Consider the following 19,198-nt stretch of genomic DNA (forward strand, 5'->3'; position numbering starts at 1 on the left):
CTGTGAGACTGGGAGCTAGAGTTGTGTCAGTTTCTGACTGTGGGGGCTCCCCACAGAGTATCTGCATGGCAATGGCAACTTTACAGAGGGTCTGCAGTTTGGATACCTCCTGAGAAATGACATATGAGCCACAGAGATAAGAAGGAGGCAGCCAGGAAAAAAGCCATGGAAAGGGTTCTGGGGATAGCTAAAAAGGCTTCTGTCAAGGCCCGAAGGCAGGAAGGAGCTCCAGGGAGAGAACAATGCAGCTGGCAGGGCAGCCAAGAGCAGGGAGACTGTGCTCAGGGACTGGGCATGCAGAGGAGGAGTCCGGGTTTTACTCTAAGCCCAATGGGAAGCAGAGAAGGGTATGATCCATCTGATGTTTTTGTTGTGAGGATTAACTAGGACTGTTTATAAAAAGCACTCTGCCAGCGTGGCATGCCAGGGCCGCTCTGATGTTTCCAGGGCTTTCCCACTGTGACTGCTCCTCAGGGTCCAGGCCTGGCACTCAGCAGATGCTCAGGAGTGTCCAGGAGTGATGCCCCAGTGGGTCAATGCTGGGGTCAACCCTGTAGAGGGTGCAGCATGGGAGTCAGGTGGGCAGCTCTCCCACAGGCCAGGTACAGATCCCAAGCTTGAGTCTGATGATGGTTCCCCCCAGGTACCTCTTTCAATTGCTACACTTTCCTTTCCTGACATGCACTTCCTCTTTCCCCACCCTGTAAGCCTCCTCAGTGACACTCATGGCCTTTTCCTCATCAACACAGTGCCTATTTGATAGTTCAGGATACCTGAAGATGGGAAGCAAGTGTTTGTGTGTGTGTGTGTGTGTGTGTGTGTGTGTGTTACTGGGGATAAAACCAAGGGCCTTGCACATGCAAGGAAAGCACTCTGCCACTGAGCTAAATCCTCAGCCCTTCAAGTGTTTCTTAAAAAGGAAAAAAAAGGTAAGTGGAAACAAAGTGCTTTTTATTTCCACAAAATGTTATATTGCTACATCAGGTGATTTTTCCAGGTGATGCTCCCAACCAGTGATCCCACTGTGTCCTTTGGGTCTGCCAAGGGTGAGGCCAAAGGCTTAAGGGCCCCTTAAATATCTCCAGGCTCACAGCCACATGGCTAGGCTTCTCTAGAGAGGAGCATTCCTATGAGATACTTCTGCCACGAACCCCCCACAGCAGCCTCAAATAATCCCCAGATCTTTCCTCCACAACAAACCCCCTACAGTATGCCCACAGAAAAGGAAGGCAGCCTAGGCTGGATGGGGATGGGCAGAGCCCAGGCTCCACAGACATCTGTTGGTTCCACTCTATCAGATGCAAGGTGCTCAAGTAGATTTCTGGTCAAAAGTTAGGGCAGGAAGGAGGAAAAATGGATGCAGGAGAAAGGACAAGCCTTATTACCAACAGTGGTGTGGAAGATTCCCAGGACTAAGGCTGGTGCCTCTGTGCGAGTAGACTACCCCCCATCTCTGGAAGCTGCAGAACAAATTTCACCGATGCTGGCCATACAGTCACTTGGCTTCATGGTCCACCTCTAACTGTGAGTTCAGCTGGGTGGTTCAGGTATGTGCTCTAATTCACAGATGAGGAAAGTGGGATTCAGACAAGTACTGGAAGATCCTCTTGCACAGGAAGGATGACCCTAGTCTGCTGAACCCTCTAGGGTCCAGGAGCCCTCCCCACAGTTGCCAATTCCCTCTGAGGTACAGGTCACCTGATATGATCAGTGTTCTCCTTGGCAAATTCAGGATCCATTTCTCAATACCATAAAGCTGTCCCAAAACACTGCTTCAGAACCCAGGGAGTCATGAGAACTCTGCATTTCTCACCTCTTACGTAGAGATCATGACTTTCCCAGACAGTTAGATTTGAAAATAAACTCTCATGTGACAAAAAGAGAACCACAGAGTTAGCCTTGGTGACTACATCTTAATACTCATCAACACTGGGAGCTAAACCTCCCTTCCTGGTTCTCTCTCCCAGTTCTGGTCACTGGACAGAGGGGTCAGCAACAATCATGGCTCTCTTTGCCCCAAACTTATTCATTCCACAAACATTAAGTGAGTTACCTCTTTCATGATGGGCCCTGGGGGGAAGTGAAGGTGCTCTAGAGGACACACACAATCACAACTGATGCAGGAAATGCTGGAAGTGGCCAGGCAGGGTACTGGGGAACATCTAGAATGGATGCTGACTAGCACTTGAGCTATAGAAGAGTGATGGTACCCAAGTTCATAAAGATGGAGGGTGATTCTGGAATGGGTTGCATGGAGCACCAAGGGATAGCACTGTAGGAGAAGTGGGAGAGGCAAGGGCAAGCTGAAGGCCTGGGTGGATGGTACTGAGTGGCTGAAGGTGGGAGAGGAAGGAGGCAGTATCCTCACACAAGGGGCACAAAGAAAGGAGAAGCAGAACATGACACCTCAGAAAAATTCAGAAATACCCTCCTGGAGGCTGTGCAGAAGTGGGATTGGAGAAAGGTGGACAGAATCCAGCTAAGACATAGGGGGCTGACATACCTGGGCAGGCACATATATGGTGGGCCCTAGAGTCTGGATAGGAGTGGATTCAGGCAGACAGAACAGCCTGATGGTGGGGGCAGAAACCAAGTCACTCAAGGGCTCTAGGCTAAGGGGCAAGCAGTAAACACAGAACTCCAGCCCAGGGAAACTCTACTTTGGCGTATTAAGTACCAGCATTTTTTTGTTTTAACAATAATAGGGATTGAGCCTAGGGGTGCTCTGCCACTAAGCTACATCTCCAGCCCCCCAGGCCCTGGTATAAGAAAATCAAATCAGGATCTTAAGCATGTTAGACAAGTCCTCTACCACTGAGCTACATCCTAGCTCCTATTTTATTTTTTTAATTTTGAGACAGGGTCTTGCAAAGTTGCTCAAGCTGACCCTCAACTTGTGATCCTCTTGCCTCAGCCTCCTGAGTAGTTGGGATGTACCACTGGGGCCTGGCTAAGTACCAGTTTCAATGAGACATTTTTTAAGCAAACACCAGAGCTGCTCAGTTGACCTCACAGCATTGGGGACGTGCAGCTCACTGCAGTGGTCCTACACACACCCAAACGCTGAAACAGACAGGCACTCAGCTCACTAGAACTCCAGTTTGAGGAGTTAGCACCCTAGGCCTGGGTCCCTACCCAACACTTTGACCACAGGAACAAGCTGACCAGGACCCAGCATCTAGCCCTGCTGAATCTTAGTCACTGTGTCACTGAGCACGGAGGGGTATTAGCTGCCACTCTGTTCAGTGCTTCCTCTATAGCCTGAGCAATCCCCACGTGCATTCTGGGGAAGAAGAGGGACGACAGGATGAGAACAGGAGAGGAAGTGAGGCTGGGGGTCTAGCCTAAGCATGTGGGGAATCTGTATGCCCAGAAGATGCCATGGGAACAACAGAAATTAGGGGCACCCTTGCCAGTGGAGACTCCACATAAGAAATGCGCGCTCCTCTCAGGCAGGTTCCCCTAATGGAATTCAAAGCATGTACATGTTCCACACAGCCCCTCAACCTTGTTGAACATTGTTGGCAGGAAAAAAAGAAAAAAAAAAGAGCCCATGGAGGGTAGTCTCTGGACAGCTAAGGAGATGCAGAGGAACCCACCAGTGCCTCACATCCTGTCTGGTACCGATCACACCTCCTAGGCCAGAGAACCACAGAGCTGACAAGCCTCATTCCAGCCCTGGGGTGTGCCCTATGGAGATGAGGAAGACACACCTTTAAGTGTTTGCTGTCTGAAAAGGAGATGCTCAGGCTGCCAGGGATGCCCCCAGCAGTGGGCCAGGTGAGAAATGGTGGAGGAGGGCATGTTTGATGGCTGAAAGGAGAGGTACCAGGCAGGTAGGAAAGCTTGGAAGGGTGTCTGGGAAGGCCGCAGGTGGGAAAGAAGGTGGTGGTGGGGAATATCCCATCCACCCTGAGGCAGGGAAGAAGAAGAGGGCTGGAGGAACATATTGGATAGCCAGAAGGGGCCATGGCAGGGGTATAGGTGTGAAAGCAGACCTGGAGCAGGACACAGAACAAATGGCAGGGAAGAGGAAGAGGGCAGAGGTGGCTGCTAGCACTCAAGGGCAGGTAGGGAGTGGCCCCCTTTTCCCCCCACAGTGCTGGAGATTGAACCCAGGGCTTCTCACTTGCCTTGAGCTACATCTCCAGCCCAGGAGTATCCCTCTTGATGCAGGGATGAACCCAGTCCCATTTCATCACAAGGTCCCCTTCCTCCCACCCACCCAGGAGAGACCAGGGATAAACCTCCGGAAGCACAGACCACCACAAGACACTGTCAGTAATCCTAGACAGAGCCTCAGGGTAGGGTGGACACTAGTCCTTCCCCCAGGCCTCATCTCTGGGACAGGACAGGACAGGGCAGAGCAGAGTGGGCCTAAAAAGGGGCCACTGGCTTAATCCATCTACCCTACCACACCCATTCTTTCCAGACCTTCCCTCTCTCTTTTTTTTTTTTTTTTTGATACCAGAGATTAAACCCAGGGATACTTTACCACTGACCTATATCTCCAACCTTTATAATATTTATTTTTTAAAATATTTTTTAGTTGTAGATGGACACAATATTTTTATGTATTTATTTTTATGTGGTTCTGAGGATCGAACCCAGTGCCTCACATGTGCAAGGCAGGCATTCTACCACTGAGCTGCAGCCCCAGCCCTTAATTTTTTAAAATAAATATATATTTTTTTAGTTGTTGATAGACCTTTGTTTTATTTATTTATATGTGATGCTGAGAATCAAACCCATGCCTCACACATGCCAGGCAAGTGCGCAACTGCTAAGCTCCAGCCCCAGCCCTAATTTTTAATTTTTGAGATAGGATCTCATACAGTTGCCAAGGCTGGCCTTGAACTTATGATCCTCCTGTCTCAGTCTCCAAGTCACTAGGATTATAGCCATCACCAGAACCTTCTCTTGAGTGCCCATTAGGTCTCTGGCACTGTGCTATGAACAGCAGATACAGAAACAAGACACCTGGTTGGACAGGCAGAAAACAGATTTGTAGACCCACTGACACAGAGAGGTAACAAGGGATGATTAGGCCACATCTAGGGAGCTGGTGAAGGTTCTGGAAATCCTTCTTAGAAGGTAGATAATGTGGCACTGGATATTCCAGGTATAGGACCAGCATTCACAATGGCAGGGAAGACTTACTGTGTCCAGGTGACCACAGCAACTAACTTCCCTTGGGGTGTCTCTAAAAGAGTGTGAGTAAACCACTGAGGCCCTTATCCCACTGGAGCCCCAGACTCATCCTGCTGGGGATAGGGCACCATTAGGGCACTGGGACAAGGAGGCACAGTCAAACTTGTGTTGCAGAAAGATTGATTGGCAGCAGCCTGGAGGGTGGATACAGAGGTAGCAGCCTTCAGAATCACTCAACTAAGGGGCGGTGTCTGGGGCAGGTTGATCAATAGGGTCTGCTGCATATGGGTGGGGAGAGGCCCCACCACAGGTACATTTAGCAAACAGTTGCCTGGAGAGTCCCCAACCCACCGACTGCCCAGTGAGAACCTAGGCTACACATGGGCAGGTAGTGACACTAACCAGACTGAAGACAGCTCCTGGTCTTCCCCAAACTTCCTTGCCTCGCTGCTCCACTTTTTGCCCCCCCCTTCACTCCCACTTTCCTTTTTGCTCTGAAACCTGTCTAGGGCAAATTCTACCCCATGCCACATTATCATTCTCTCCCTTTCCCCTTCACATCTCTTATCTCTTCATTCACACCCAGGAACCACTTGACCCAGAGGTTGAATATTCATAAATACTCTCTCAATAGGGCACCACCCTCCTCTCACCCTTGAGCTCTAACCTTTATCTCCCAGCCCCCTTCCTTTACTCCCTATAGCTCAGTCTAGACATCACACCAAGCCCCAGCTTCCCCGCCTCCTGTCCTCCTGCTTCAGCTGCCTGAGGAGAGGAAGCCAAGCTAACACACACACTTCTCCATGCCTACACAGGAGCCACAGAGTGGGGGAGGGGAGGGGGAATCAAGCTTCCTGCTCAGTGTGTCCAGTCTTTGGGGCTTCTTAGCAGACCCTTCCTAGCTCACCTCTGGCACCCTCTCCTGTTCCCAGGTGCTGCTCACAACTTTATCCTACTACTCTTCCTTGAGAAAGTGAGGCTGCCAAGCAGAAGTTCCCTTTCTCTCTGGCCCTGTCCTTTAAATGCATGGGTCCAAGCCTAGGCCCTTCCTCAGTCCAATCTTACTTCCTGGGGACGCTGACTCCCTGTACTCTCAACATTCCCTCTCTGTTTAGGCAGGCCTGAGACTGTACTCCAGCTCTGTCTCTCTTTTCTCCTTCCTTCAGAGTAGAACTGCCCGCAACAGCAGGCTGCATTCCCACCCCTCCTGTCTTGAGGACTCCATACTTGGTTGCCAGGTCTAATGGACACTTTGGTTCCTTATCTTGCTTGCTTCCATATCCTGGGCTCTCCTCACCTTTCGGGCTTCTGTCTCCCTCAATGTCATTTCTGCAGAAGTACAGCTTCTTCTCAGCCTAGAAGCCCCATGTGAGCTCCAGTCCTATACCTGAAGCTGCTTCCCAGGCATCTGCTAAACATTTCCTGACCTTCCTGCTCCACATGCCTTCAACACAACTCAGCTCTGACTCCCAGCATTTCTGCCCAGCCTGGGACTTGACTAGTCCCAACCCTTCAACGGAGATCTTTCCTGTCCCTGGCCCTATATGTCCTGGCCCCTTCCTGCTTCTCCACGGCAGTTACAGAAGGCATAGCCACAAAGCACCAACCACAGTACCATGCTACACTCAAAAAGAATATTCCTGAGTGGAGGAAAGACAGGACACATCTGCCCCTCTTCTCCTTTCCCTGCTGACTCTGGTCATACCTTCTTCATGTCCCTTCAGTGACTTCTCTGACAGAGTTAAGATCTCCTTGTCCAAATCTGTTTCAAATCCTTATCCACACCTCCTTGCCCAAATCTTTTTCCACTCTCAGCACACTGAGGTTTTACAGTAACTTGCTTATACATCCTGTTCTACTATACTGTGACTTCTGTATTCAGTGTCACACTATACCCAGTGTGCCCTGGAAAGGGGGAAACCAGAGAAGAAAAAAGAGAAGCAAGAAAAATCTGCAAATTATTTAGTCCTAGGATGAAATTTAAATTTCAAAGGCTGAATAACAACAGGGAGCCTAAGTCAACTTGTCCTAGGCAGTGACCTCCCTGGAAGGCATCTTCACGTGACAGGAAGGCTAGGTGTGCACAGCTTCTACCCCGCAGCAGAGCACAGGAATTTCTCCTATGTTAATGGGGAATGGCACCCCAGAGTGATGACCAAGTAGCTGATTACAGGGAACTTGATAGTGGGCCCTTTGCTGGTGGCACACAATGGCAGGCACGTGCCAGGTACAACAAGGATATAACCATTAATGAGGTGTTAGTCACAGCATACTGGGCCAGCTGGCCTGCCTGCTGGCTAGAAGTTCAAATGCAAGTCTTAGGCTACATGTGGGATCCTGAATAGGTGAATCTCCAGCTTGGTTAGCCACTCCAAAAAGGTTCCCTGTGTCCCTTTCCTGGGCAGAACACATTTCTTGGTCTAATCTGGCCTACCCATAGGAAGGGAGGGGCTGCGCTGGGGCTGGAACAAGACTCAGCTAATTCAGCATCTTTATCTTCTGAGCTCTAAGGGTCTGCCAAAAAGTCAGTCATGGAAAAATACTCCCCCATCAGGGCACATGGAAAAGAACTCATTCAAAAGTTAGTAGCACATAATTTTGACAGGTCTGAGTTCCCAGCAAGGTGCCCGAGTAAGGTACGCCCTGAAGGCCAGGAGCTCAGGTTCTCCACAAACACCTTCAGACCTAATAAGACAGCAAGACAGCTAGCCAAGATGGAACTGTGTGAACTTAATCATTTTAATAGGCATTCAAGATACACTTCCTGCATGCCAGGGTCCCAAGTGCTGGAGGACAAAGAGGTGGTACCGGTTCTAGCTCTCAGGGAGCCCAACACAGGGTGTCTGGGTCCCTATCCACAAGGAAAGAAGGCTCAGGGAAGGTATCCTGGAGCTAACACCTGCATTAGCTGGGTTTTGACAGGTAAGAAGGACTTAGCTCCAGGAAGTGACACAGACAGCATGGGCAAAGGACAGAGCCACAAAAGACAGATCTAATTCAGAGTCTGGGAACTGTTCAGGAGGAAGGCACAAGTCTGTGGGCATCTTTTGTGGCTTAGGTGAAAAGACAGTTCTATAATCGAGTTTACAGGCTTCAAGAAGCCAAAGGGTCTGAATTTACTGGGCTGCCAATTAAGGACAGTTCCCTTTCATGCTGGAAGCAAGGTGGGGACAGCCTAAAAAGACAGGTAAAGATACCAGGGCAGGAGTTAATGTTCACATCTTGATCCTTCTAAAGTCTACAGGTTTCCAAGATACAAAGACTATAAGGATACCTTCCAGGAAAGAAACACAGAGGGTGATTAGGAGAAAAGAGCAAAATTATTTAAGAAAAGGCCTAAGGGACAGAAGTGAACTTTTGGTGGGACCGAGATAATGAACAACCCTTAGAAGAGTGTACAGGCTTTTACTGTTAATAGAATCACCCATCAGTAAACAATTTCTGAGAGTGTGTAGCACCCCATTAAAACTGTGTAACAATCAGGAAGACACAGTTTCAGATTATGGGAAACAGTCCAAGTGGTGTGCTGTATATTCTCAGTCACCTCTGAAAAAGTACACCAGGGTGGCTGCAGAAGGGAGGTTACCACTGCTTACACATGATCTGTGAACAAAAGCTCTAAGACTGAGCAGCCACACGCCCCAACATGAGGAACAAAGATAACTGCTCACAAACTCATAAGACATGTGGCCATCCCAATGGGGCCCACATGCCAGAGGCGGGCAGATAGGGACTCGTTTTGCAATATCAGCTTTTCCCTACCCTTCTCATATGGCCCTACCATGTGAGACAGAGTGGGGAAGGGACACCACATGCTTGGCCTCATTTTTTTCCAAAGTCCTATCTGATACTAAGGCTGCTATATCACACAGAAACCAGGGTCCTGGAGGGAAAGCAGCACAACCTGGAGAATTCTGCAATAATGGATTTCCAGGTCTAAGAAGATCCCCGCCCCCTGAGTTCTAACTATAGAATGTTCTGACAGGAACCCTCAGTCTAGAGCCAAATGGGGTCTCTTGAGATAAGTGCTCCCCAAACTGGAGGTTCCCCAAAAGGCAAACAAACACTTGAGATAGAAAGACCCTTGGAAAGACAACAGAAATGTGTGTTTGTACCTTTAGTATCTGACATCCTTTCTTACACTCTAACAAGCAAAACTGGCTCTCTGACAGAAACAAAAAGCCCACTACCCTACCCCCATCTGCCAACAAAGCAATTGGTTACAAAGCAGCCTTATGTTCCTAAGAACATAAGATTAGCAGTTCATAGGTACAGCCTTTTTTTGTCACTGAGAAGACCCAACTCACTCCCCAACTTTAACACCACAAGGAATGCCCCCTAAATGCTCTGTAGCTTCATGGCTCCAGACCAGTAGATACCTACCTGCTGCCTGGATGATGATTTTCCAAACTTAAAGTCCTGAGCTTTCCCCAGGCCTGCTCCACTCTGTGTGCATCATGGCACTGAACAGCCTGTCATCCAGTCCTGGAGCGTCCCCAGCATCCTCTTTTCTCCCTGGCTCTTCCTATTCCAGCAGCTATTTGTCTCTTAGTTTTGCCCTCCTTTCCATTCTTTTTTTTTTTTTTTTTAGTTATTGATTGACCTTTATTTTCTTTATTTATTTATATACAGTGCTGAGAATAGAACCCAGTGCCTCACACATACTAGACATGCACTGTATCACTGAACTTCAACCCCAGCCCCTCCTTTCCATTTTTGTCTCAGGGTGTGCCTCGAAGATACCTTACCAACCTGTCTTTGTTACCAGTGGCTAAGGTTGGGTAAGTCCTTAGAAAACATAAATCTCATCAGGTCACTGATAAGCTATGCTCCTCTGATGGCTTCCACTGTTCTCAGGGTAAAATTAAAATTCTTGAGCCTGGCACTCAAGGCCTTTCCCAGTATGCTACCAGCCCAGCTCCCTTCCATTTTTCCATCTTCCCCCACATACTCAGAGCTACCCATTGCCCTTCTCCCAATAGCTGAGAGTAGGAACCATTCCCCTTTCACTTTCTATGTACTATCCTATTGCCCCTCTGCCTGGTAGGTTCTTTCATTACATGTTCTAACCATCCTTCAAAATGAAGCTCATGGCCTTCTCTGAGCTCCTATCCCCCACCACAGTCCAGCTGGATGTTGGTCCCTTGGGCCCACAGAAAGATCTACCCACCCCTGTGGGAGTGTCTACCACTATGCATTTATTTGCCTGTCTCCTTACTACACAGTGAGCTCAAGGGCAGAGACCAAACCTCACTCAACAATGTTACAGCATACACAGCACAGTGCCTCATCACATGAAGTATAAATTAAATAAACCCATGTTAAAGGATAGAGAAACTGCATAACAAATTCAAGGTGGTTCTCAGTAGAAAGCCTGAGGTTTTGTTTCTTTGATATTATCTCCATTTGGAAGGTGACGCTGCAAACAGCCACTGAAATTGCTGCTTCAAGTGGGAAAGGGCTTTTTTCTTCCATTTACAGAGTTGCCATAACAGAAAAGGTATGCTCAAACAGGTAAAACATTGAACAGAGCAAATGTTAAGTGCTTTTTTTTTTCTTTTTACCAACTACACCATTGTCTTATGTAAGTTAAACCAAAAACCACCCAAAGGCAAACACTTAAAGATGTCTTCTGCAATTGGCAGAAGGAGGTTTAGGAGCAACACTGTGTGCCCAAGGTCACTCAGAACTGCTAGACAGTTCTGGCAGGTGTGGTTAGAAAGAGTTAGCCAGGCCCACCAGCCAGCGAATTAGCAGACCCAGGGGGGTGAATATCATTGTTATGAAAACCCTGCTTAGATCAATTCAACATCCCAGAAGGTCACCCTTAATACAGCTGAAAGCTACTGCACTAGCTTACATCTATCACTCTGACAATGCTCTGATTCTTTTCAACAACCACTTAGAACCTCAAGCCAGCCCACCCATGTCAGGCAATGGGGGAACAAAGATGAAGGTGATGTAGCTCCAGCCCTGTTCACAGGGAGAGACAGGATTCTAAACAGAGCATTCACTACCCATTAAGCACTTCCCACAGAGGCTTAATCTGAGAGCTAAGGAGATTAGATGAAGATCAACCTCAGAATAAAGGGAAGCACATGTGGGGGTCAGACCACTGTCTATCAACAATAACTGTAAATTCTTTGAAATCTGTTGCTTGTTTCCTCATCTGGGTTTGGTTTCAACCTTAAAATGAAAGAATCTGCTCATTTCAGCCAGGCACGGTGGAACAGACCAGTAATTGCATTGACTACGAGGTTGAGGCAGGAAGACAACTTAGCAACACTCTAAAATAAAAATAAGAGCTGGGGATGAAGCTCTGTCATAGAGTGCACCTGGATTCAACCCTTAGTACCACAAAAAAGAAGAAAAAAAAATCTGTTCACTTCAAAGTAATTAAGTAAACATTTACAGTGCCTCTTAAATGCTTCAGAAGTAAAGTAAAAATGGACGAAATGCACAAAATGGCAATGCATGCCAAATTATGGGGTGGTTCTGCAAGCTGCTTGGGAGGCACCTGCTGACTCTGAAGCAAACACACAGTGAAAAGAGGAAAATCACCTTCTAGGGTTTCCATTCATCTTGGAAAAGCAGGCCGACTTCCCTGCCCAAGAATAACTGACGAGTAAAGACAGCATCCCGGGGTCACTAATAGCCAATCTATACCTACGCAAGACGTTTAGACAATCTTTGGCCTTTAAAGTCAGCACAGGGAGGCCCACAGCGCAATTGTTTCCACACTGCTCTGGTCACCAAAGAAAACTTGTGGCCAGGCCACCAGCACCCTGTTCACAGGAGATCCTAAAAGGCGTAGCCCATTCCCCGCGGTGCCAGCGCTGCCCTCCAGCTGTGCTGCCGCAGAAAGCAGGGGGTCAAGCTCCTAGCTTCCACTTCCCAGGGGCATGTATGGAGGACTGCTGCCCCCATTCCCCCGGCACAGCAGCCACGGCCAGGGGTACACAAGACTCCGAGGTTGGGAAAATACCCAGGCGCCAAGTGGACAGGTGTGTCGTCCTGAGCAAGTGAAGGGCGCGGAGGAGCTGCAGCTCTCGGAGAGCGGTAGGTATCGGGGAACCTGCTGCAATTCCACGAACCCAGAAGAGGATTTCCTACCCGGCAGAGACGGAAAGTGCCGCGAGGCAGCGTGACACTCAGCTCTTTCCGACGACACCTCGCCCCGGGCCGGGCCGGCGGGTGGGGGACCCGGCCTGCCCCAGGGGTCCGGCTTCTGGGCCCGCGTAGCAACTGCAGCTGCAGAGCCAGGCTCCTCAGCAACCCCGAGCCGCGCGGCGCCGAGGCCCGGGTCACCACCCCCGGAGCGGTGACAGCGTAGCCCACTGGGCCCCCGCACCGCCACGCCCCCGCCACCGCCGCGCACCCACCTCCGCTCCGCTTTCCTCAGCTCTCTGCGCGACGGCGACGGCCCTTCTGCGCACGCGCGCACGCGGCCCCGCCCCCGCCGAGCACACGCCGCCTGCCGCCCACCCCAGCGCCCCGCGTTCCGGCCCCGCTGGCTCTGGGCATGCGCGCAGGCGCCCGACAGCCGCCGCATGCGCCGGTCAGGCAGCGGTTCCCACAGCGCGGAGGCCCTGGCAAGCCCTAAGTGGCGGGGGCTGCAGTGCCGCGTCGACAGCCGTGGGGCAGGCACCCTGAGCTCGTGCCGCTGCTCGCCGGTGCTGCTGCCGCCCGGCCCGGTCACGCGTGGTTGGGGCTGCGCTCTGCGACATCAGATCCCTGAGAGTTAAGGACGCAGGGGGGTTGGGGGGCGGGACCCGAGCCGAGGAGTCCTGAGGTCAAGGCTCAGAGACGCGGCAGAGAGGACAGCGGGACAGACTCGGGGTCACAGCAGTCCAAAAAAGAGGCAGGACAAAGGAGAGACGCGACTGGGGAAAGAGATTCGGACCCACGGCCCGCCAGGACCCACGCGAGAACGCAGACCCGCGGAGGTGAACAGAGGCAGCCTTCCGGCGCGGGCGGAGCTCAGCGTCCTCTGCGGGTCCTAGCAGAAGGCGGGGGACTTGCTTTGCAGGCAGCGGAATTGGGTCACCAACCCCATAGCGGTCCAGGACGTCTAGGGTGGCCACAGTGCCTTTGGGGAAGTCGCAGCGCTCTCTGGCGGATCATGGGATCTAGAGGTTGAATCGCAGTGGCCCTAGGGATGATGTCAGACCCTGAGGGTTCTTAAGCTACGTGAGGGGGTTTGCAGCCTTATGGGGATATCGGACATCGCTCTGCCCCTCGGGGAGGGCAGAGTGAGGGTGGGCGCACCAAGGAGCATCCAAGTCTCCGGGGGAGGGCGGGGTGTCATTGCGGCTTCCGCATCCCTCTGCCGCACAAGCGTGAGGCATCGGGGGAGGCGAAGGACGGGGACCAGACCCAGCAGGCGACGCGAGCAAAGACTCGTCCGAAGGCTAAGGCACTGAAAACGTGCGCCGTGATGTCCCAGTTGCGCCCAGTCCCCGCCCCGCCCCGCCCGCGGGTTCAGGCTGCCCCGCAGCGTCCCCGCCGCTCGCGCCGCTGTAGCCTCCGCAGGCGCCGCGTCCACGCGTCCCTCCAGGGCAGCACGAGACTTCCGCGGGCGGCGCTGAGTCCGGGTCCCCGGCTCCCCGCCGCGGCCCCCGACCCGCTCCCCAGCAGCAGATAGCGGCGGCCGGGTAATAGGCGCGGGCAGCCGCAGGCCGCGTCGCGGGCGGGCACCCACAACGCACTGCTCCCGCGCCGTGCGCGCTCCTCGCCGCTCCGGAACACGGCGAGTACAGCCACCGGAAAGCGTGTCCATGCGCCTCGCGCCTCGCCGCGCGCGCCCACCGCCACCTGCACGGCTGCGAGGAGGGAAAGAGGGCGGGCTTAGGCGGGGCAGCGCCGGAAGCGGGAGGGCGCGCGAAGCACAGGGCGCCCACCCGGAGTGGTGAGGACACAAAGAGGTCACCCGCAGGAGGGAAGCACATCACTTTGAGGACACTAAGGGCTGGAAAGGTGGGGCCAGCTGTACTGGGGGGCCCTCGAGGGACGAAGGGGAGAGGTGGGGTTGGAGGCGAGGTGGGGACTGAGGGCTGAGGCATCCTACCGTAGTCCTTCCGGCAGAACTTCTTCAAGCTGATGCGGTAGCTGCCACGGGCAGGGCTGCAGTGTGACTCACAGTCTAGGGGGAAGGCGGAGGCTGGCCGATTTTCCCCCTCCTTTCCGCTCTTGCCCCCTGCCCCATAGCCCCCTGCCCCAAGGTCAGACCAATCCGGACCCTGTTCTGTGTCCACTCACCCTGTGACTCCACAGGGCTGCTCTCCTTAGTGGGTCCTGGGATAGGAGTCTCTGCAGAGAGGGTGGGAAAAAGACTTTTGATGAGGTGAACTGGACAAATAGGCAACAGCCAGGAGCAGAGGTGTCTGGGGCAGAGCAGAGTCACTCACTAACGCAGGGTGCCACAGGAGAGCGGCTCTGCTGGAAGCCTGGGGCGCAGCGGTTGCAGGTGAGGCCTGTGACACCATCCTTGCAGGGACATTGGCCTGTGGTCTGGTTACAGGTTTTGCCAGCCGCACCAACAGGATGACAATCACAAGCTGAGGGCAGATATGGAAAGGTCCTTGTCAGAAGCTCATCTGGGGTTCTGGGAAACCAGAGTTTGAAAACATGCAGGTGGCAGGCTCACCTCTGCAAGCACGACGGTCACTCAGGGCACGGCCTGGGTCACGGTAGAAGCCCTCTCGGCAGTAATGGCAGTGGCGACCCGCAGTATTGTGCCTGCAGTTGAGGCAGACACCCCCACTGCGGCGCCCAGATAGTCGGTACAACTCCATGTTGAATCGGCAGCGGCGGGCATGGCCATTACAGGAGCAAGCTGCAAGGAGAGGTGGGTCAGGGGCAGGCCCACCTGATCTAAGGTCCCCAGGCCACCCTCCAAGGCCTCACCAAGGCAGGCATGTGCTTCCCGGGCCGTAGCCCTTTGCCATGGCCTGTCGCAGTAGAAGGGCTTGCAGCGGCCACAGTCAGGGCCCTCAGTGCCATGCCGGCAGTCGCAGATCAGGTGGCCTTGGGTGTCCAGCAGGCACCGTGAGGCATGCCCATTGCACTTGCAACGTCCACCCACTTGGAGCTCGGTGGCTGAGTAGGAGTAAGGGACCATGGCCTCTGAGTCCCTAGTGTCTCCCACATTGGCAGGCCTTGTGAGTAATATGCGGATATCTGTGGCGGTCACCCAGTCTTGGAGCACTGGGCTGCTGTCCAGATCCAGGCCTGGTGGGCTGCCGTCCTGCACACTGAAGGCCAGAAGGCCACCACCATCAGGTTGGGCCTGAGGTGCTGGGAAGCAGAGGGCCTCAGGCCCTGGGCCAGCAGGACCATCAGCAGGGGCAGGTGGTCTGCCATAGTCCAGGCCACAGCGGGAGGAGAAGTAGCCAAGCGGAGCCCAGCTTCGGCCATGGTCCTGGGATTTTAGCAGAGCCACTGAGGCAGGCGGGGCTGAGCAGAAGCGCAGGCTCACGAAGACCAGTTCAAAAGCCTTGCCCAAGGGTACTGTGAGGGTCACGTTGAGGGGTACCTGATGCAGTAAGTCAGAGCGCCAGCATAGCAGGTTTGCTGTGCCCCCTGCAGAGGTCAGAAGGGCAGAGGGATGTGCCCGCCGCGGGTCCGAGGCGTCACAGGCCCGAGTGGCAGGCCGTCCACATGTGCTGGACGCAAGCACCTCACGGCCCAGGGCTGCATTCACCAGGCCAGGCACGCAGCCACGGGGCGCGCCCCCCTCATCATGGCAGGGGTCGACGAACGCCGGTGGCCCGGGGTTCAGCGCGGCCCAGAGCGTGCCCGCGGTCAGCAACAGCCCCCAAGGCCAGTTGGGCATGGCCGGAGCCGCAGTGGGTCAACCAGCCAGTCGGAGACCCACGACTCGGCCTTTGGGGAGAGAGAGCCCGCTCCTAGACTGCCCTCCGGGCTCACAGTACGGAGCAAGCAGAGCCCCTGGGCGGCCCCAGCCCCGGCCCAGAGGTGGCAGCAGCCGGCAGCACGCCCCGAGCCGAGCGCAGCAGCGGGGATGTTGGCGTGTCCTCCCGCTGGGCCTGGAGCGATGACAGGCGTCGCCGCCGCTGCCGGTGCCTCTGCCAGCGGAGGCCCCACCCGCCGCCCGCCGCTCGATGCTCGCACTCACCCACCGTGGGTAGGGCAGAGCAAGTCTCCCGGCCTCGGGAAGGGCCGTGGGCGGGCGGGGCCTGGGGCGCCCTGGCCGCCTCCTCCCGACTGCAGCGAGGGCGGGCGAGTTGTGCCAGAAGGGGGTGGGGGGCTCAGCAGGAGCGAGCTTGGGCCCAGCCGGGGGCGGGGCTGCTTGGGCTGGGAAAGGAGGGGAGAGGAGGGGGGCTCATGGGCACAGCCAGAATCAGAAGCAGATTCAGACATAGGCTGGGCCAAGAGGGGAGGGGGTTGGGGTCGGAGGGAGGGGCTGGGGAGCCAGGAATGCGCCAGTGGGAGGGGTCTGGAGGGGGCAGCTCAGCCCTGCAGCTCAGGGAGGACCACCCAGTAGGGTCCCAGGCCTGGAGCCAGGCTTTGGCTGCTCCTTGAGTTGTGCCACGTGCTGGGCTGGGGTCTGGGCCATCTCCTCCCTTAAGTCCATCGTGCAGGCATGGACCTGGGTATTCCCCATGGTAGGGAAATCAAGTGTGGCTAGCTGGTTGTTGGGTGTCCCCAAAACAGCAGTCTGCTGTAGTAGAAGGAACCCATGGTTGAGTTCAGGTCTGATTTCAATCCAGGCTGCTCCAATTTCTGGTTGTGTGAATAAGGACTCCCAGTTTCCTCATCAGCCAAATGCCTGTTATTCATCTTGCTTTGTGGAGCTGCTGGAAGGATTTAACAAGCACACAGATATCAGGCCTAAGCCAGGAGCTCAATCAGGGACCACCTGAGCTGAGCTAAGGGATAGCACCAAACTCATGCCCAAACGTTCCTGGGCCTATGAATATCTAGTGGCCTCATCAGGATGGATCCATAAGCTGGAGCTGGCAGGAAGAAAATGGGAGCTTCAGGTACAGGGGTGTTACAGAACTTGGTCAGTTGTTGAGGACCATGTAGAGTGGGATTTGACCAATGGGGGAAAATGGTCAAAAATGAATGTGAGCCTGCTGGCCTACATCATAGTAGGTTTTGGCAGGGTAACAAGCCCAGCTGGGTGGCCTGGATACCAGTTGGGGATATATAGCTACAGCTGAGTGGCCCCAGTCAAGAGGGACCAGGGTTCACTCTGGACAGAGAGACCCCCTTCCCTACCACCTTTAAGTCCTTGACAGAAGGGGCCAAACATTCCAGGGAAGGTTGGAGGTTTTCCCCAATGCAGTAGACGTAGGAGCAACCCCAAGATCTGAATGCCCAGTTTCAGAAGGGACACTGACCCAAGACCAGACCTGCAGCTGGTGGAAGAGGCCACCTGGGCACGTTTGTATAGGCAGAGTTGCCACTCCTACTAGACAGAGAATAAGAAAGAAGAGAATCAGAAACCCTGTGCTGTTTGGGAGAGAAGGAGCTAAAGGACACTGAAGTCTCCCAGGGCAAGCCAAAGGAGCAGAGGGAGCAGGAGGCCTGACTTGGAGAAGCAGGAAGACAGAGTGATGGGAACCTGGCTTGACTCCTGGAGTAAATGATTCCCTGGTTCAGGCTCTTTCCTAAGCCTGATACAGAGATAGTGGGCAGGGAATGAGGGGTGGATGGACTGGGCTTGGAGGGCCGGAGGGGCTGGAGGTACTGCTGGCTTCTCCCTTAGGCCCTGCCCTTTAGCTTCCCAATAAGAATGTGTCCTTTACAACAAGTAGTCATGGGCTTACACTCAAGTTCAGAACCAGCACCTGTATAGACACACTCTTTTAAGACTCTTCTAGTCCCAAGCCCCAACCCCTTTGGGATGGAAGGCACCCTGGTGGGAGTATGGGGGCTGATATCCATCATTCCAAGACAGGGGAAAGGAAGACCCAGGCCTAGCACAGGGATCCCACTGGGCCTGGAACAAGTCTCCTAAGAAATCCTGCTGTCTTTGGACCTACAGAGCCCCCAGGCTATCAGAACTTAGGAGGCAACAGCCTTTCAGGCTTAAGAGTAGAGCCAGCTTTGTCTCCAGCTCAGCCTCCCTGTAAGCTGGGACTGGGGTCTGTAGACATCTGGTGGCTTCTGGTGTAGGTGGAAGTAAGTTCCTGGGGGACAGCCCTGATCAGACAGCAGCAGGGTAGGCTTGGAGCCCAGAAGACTATTGCATTACCAGGTCTCCAGGGAGGAGGCTGCTGGCTACAGAACGCTTCCCTGGAATTGCCTTCTGAACATATTCTCCTCTGCCTTCTAGGGCTGCCCTGGCAGATGATGTGATAGAGTTGGGGAAAGCTTTCCCCTCAACCCCCAAGGTAGGCCTGGCTCATTACTCTTCATGGATGCAGCCACCTGTCCCAGTCCCTGACGGTGGGGCCTTTCATACCCTCCACTTCTATGGTCCTCAGGCCATCTTTAGCAATAAAGAGGCTCTCTGCCTTGTCTCCCTTCCCCCCACCTGCAACTCCTCTGGTTGTTACATCAGCTTCAGCAACTTAGAATGACAGCCCCTGGCTTCAAGCCACAGGTTGAGAAGAAAGGATAGAGGAGGTTGACAGTCCCAGGGAACTGACAACTAATCACAACCTAGGAACTACTGTCCCTTCCAGACGCTTGCAAACCACTTGTTCTAGTCTTGTGCGTTTATTGAACGCCTACTATGCCTGGCGGGGCTCCAACCAGGCGCAGAAAGCAGATGGCTCCCTGGAGAGGACTTAGCACGCTGGGCCTACCCCCAATGGAGATTAGTCACGCCAAGCCGAGTACACGTTCTGACGCCCCGCACCCTGTATGTCAGGTTCTGGCCCTGTGCGCCCAGGCTCCGGCCAGTCCCGCTCTCAACAAGGCCTGCTCTGCGTTTGCGACCAGCTCTGCGCGCCAAGCGAAACGCTGAGAAGCAGCATTGACTGGATGGAGACTGGACAGGGAGTGGGGAGGGAAATGACCCGTAGCCCCCTCCGCTCAGGCTTTCTAAGGGTCCAGAAAGACAGGTTCTGGG

General features: G+C 53.7%; 2 protein-coding genes across 2 annotated transcripts; both read right to left on the minus strand.

The window, feature by feature from the left end:
• Positions 1 to 28: 28 nt before the first annotated feature.
• On the minus strand, positions 29 to 12,703 carry LOC308651407 (uncharacterized protein; the record flags this gene model as incomplete). Its single annotated transcript, XM_081298409.1, has 2 exons — positions 29 to 551; positions 12,265 to 12,703. The coding sequence occupies 2 exons, from the start codon at positions 12,701 to 12,703 to the stop codon at positions 502 to 504; spliced, it is 489 nt and encodes a 162-aa protein (XP_081154535.1). The 3' UTR covers positions 29 to 501.
• A 907-nt stretch (positions 12,704 to 13,610) lies between these two features.
• NTN3 (netrin 3) lies at positions 13,611 to 16,113 on the minus strand. Its single transcript, XM_081298399.1, has 6 exons — positions 15,058 to 16,113; positions 14,798 to 14,986; positions 14,559 to 14,708; positions 14,410 to 14,460; positions 14,219 to 14,293; positions 13,611 to 13,973 (listed from the first exon to the last, which is right to left on the minus strand). Exons 1-6 carry the CDS (start codon positions 15,983 to 15,985, stop codon positions 13,633 to 13,635), a joined length of 1,734 nt encoding a protein of 577 aa, XP_081154525.1. The 5' UTR covers positions 15,986 to 16,113; the 3' UTR covers positions 13,611 to 13,632.
• Positions 16,114 to 19,198: the final 3,085 nt, after the last annotated feature.

The sequence above is a fragment of the Spermophilus citellus genome, assembly GCF_964194105.1.
Source record: "Spermophilus citellus genome assembly, chromosome: 6".
Classification (NCBI taxonomy): Eukaryota; Metazoa; Chordata; class Mammalia; order Rodentia; family Sciuridae; genus Spermophilus; species Spermophilus citellus.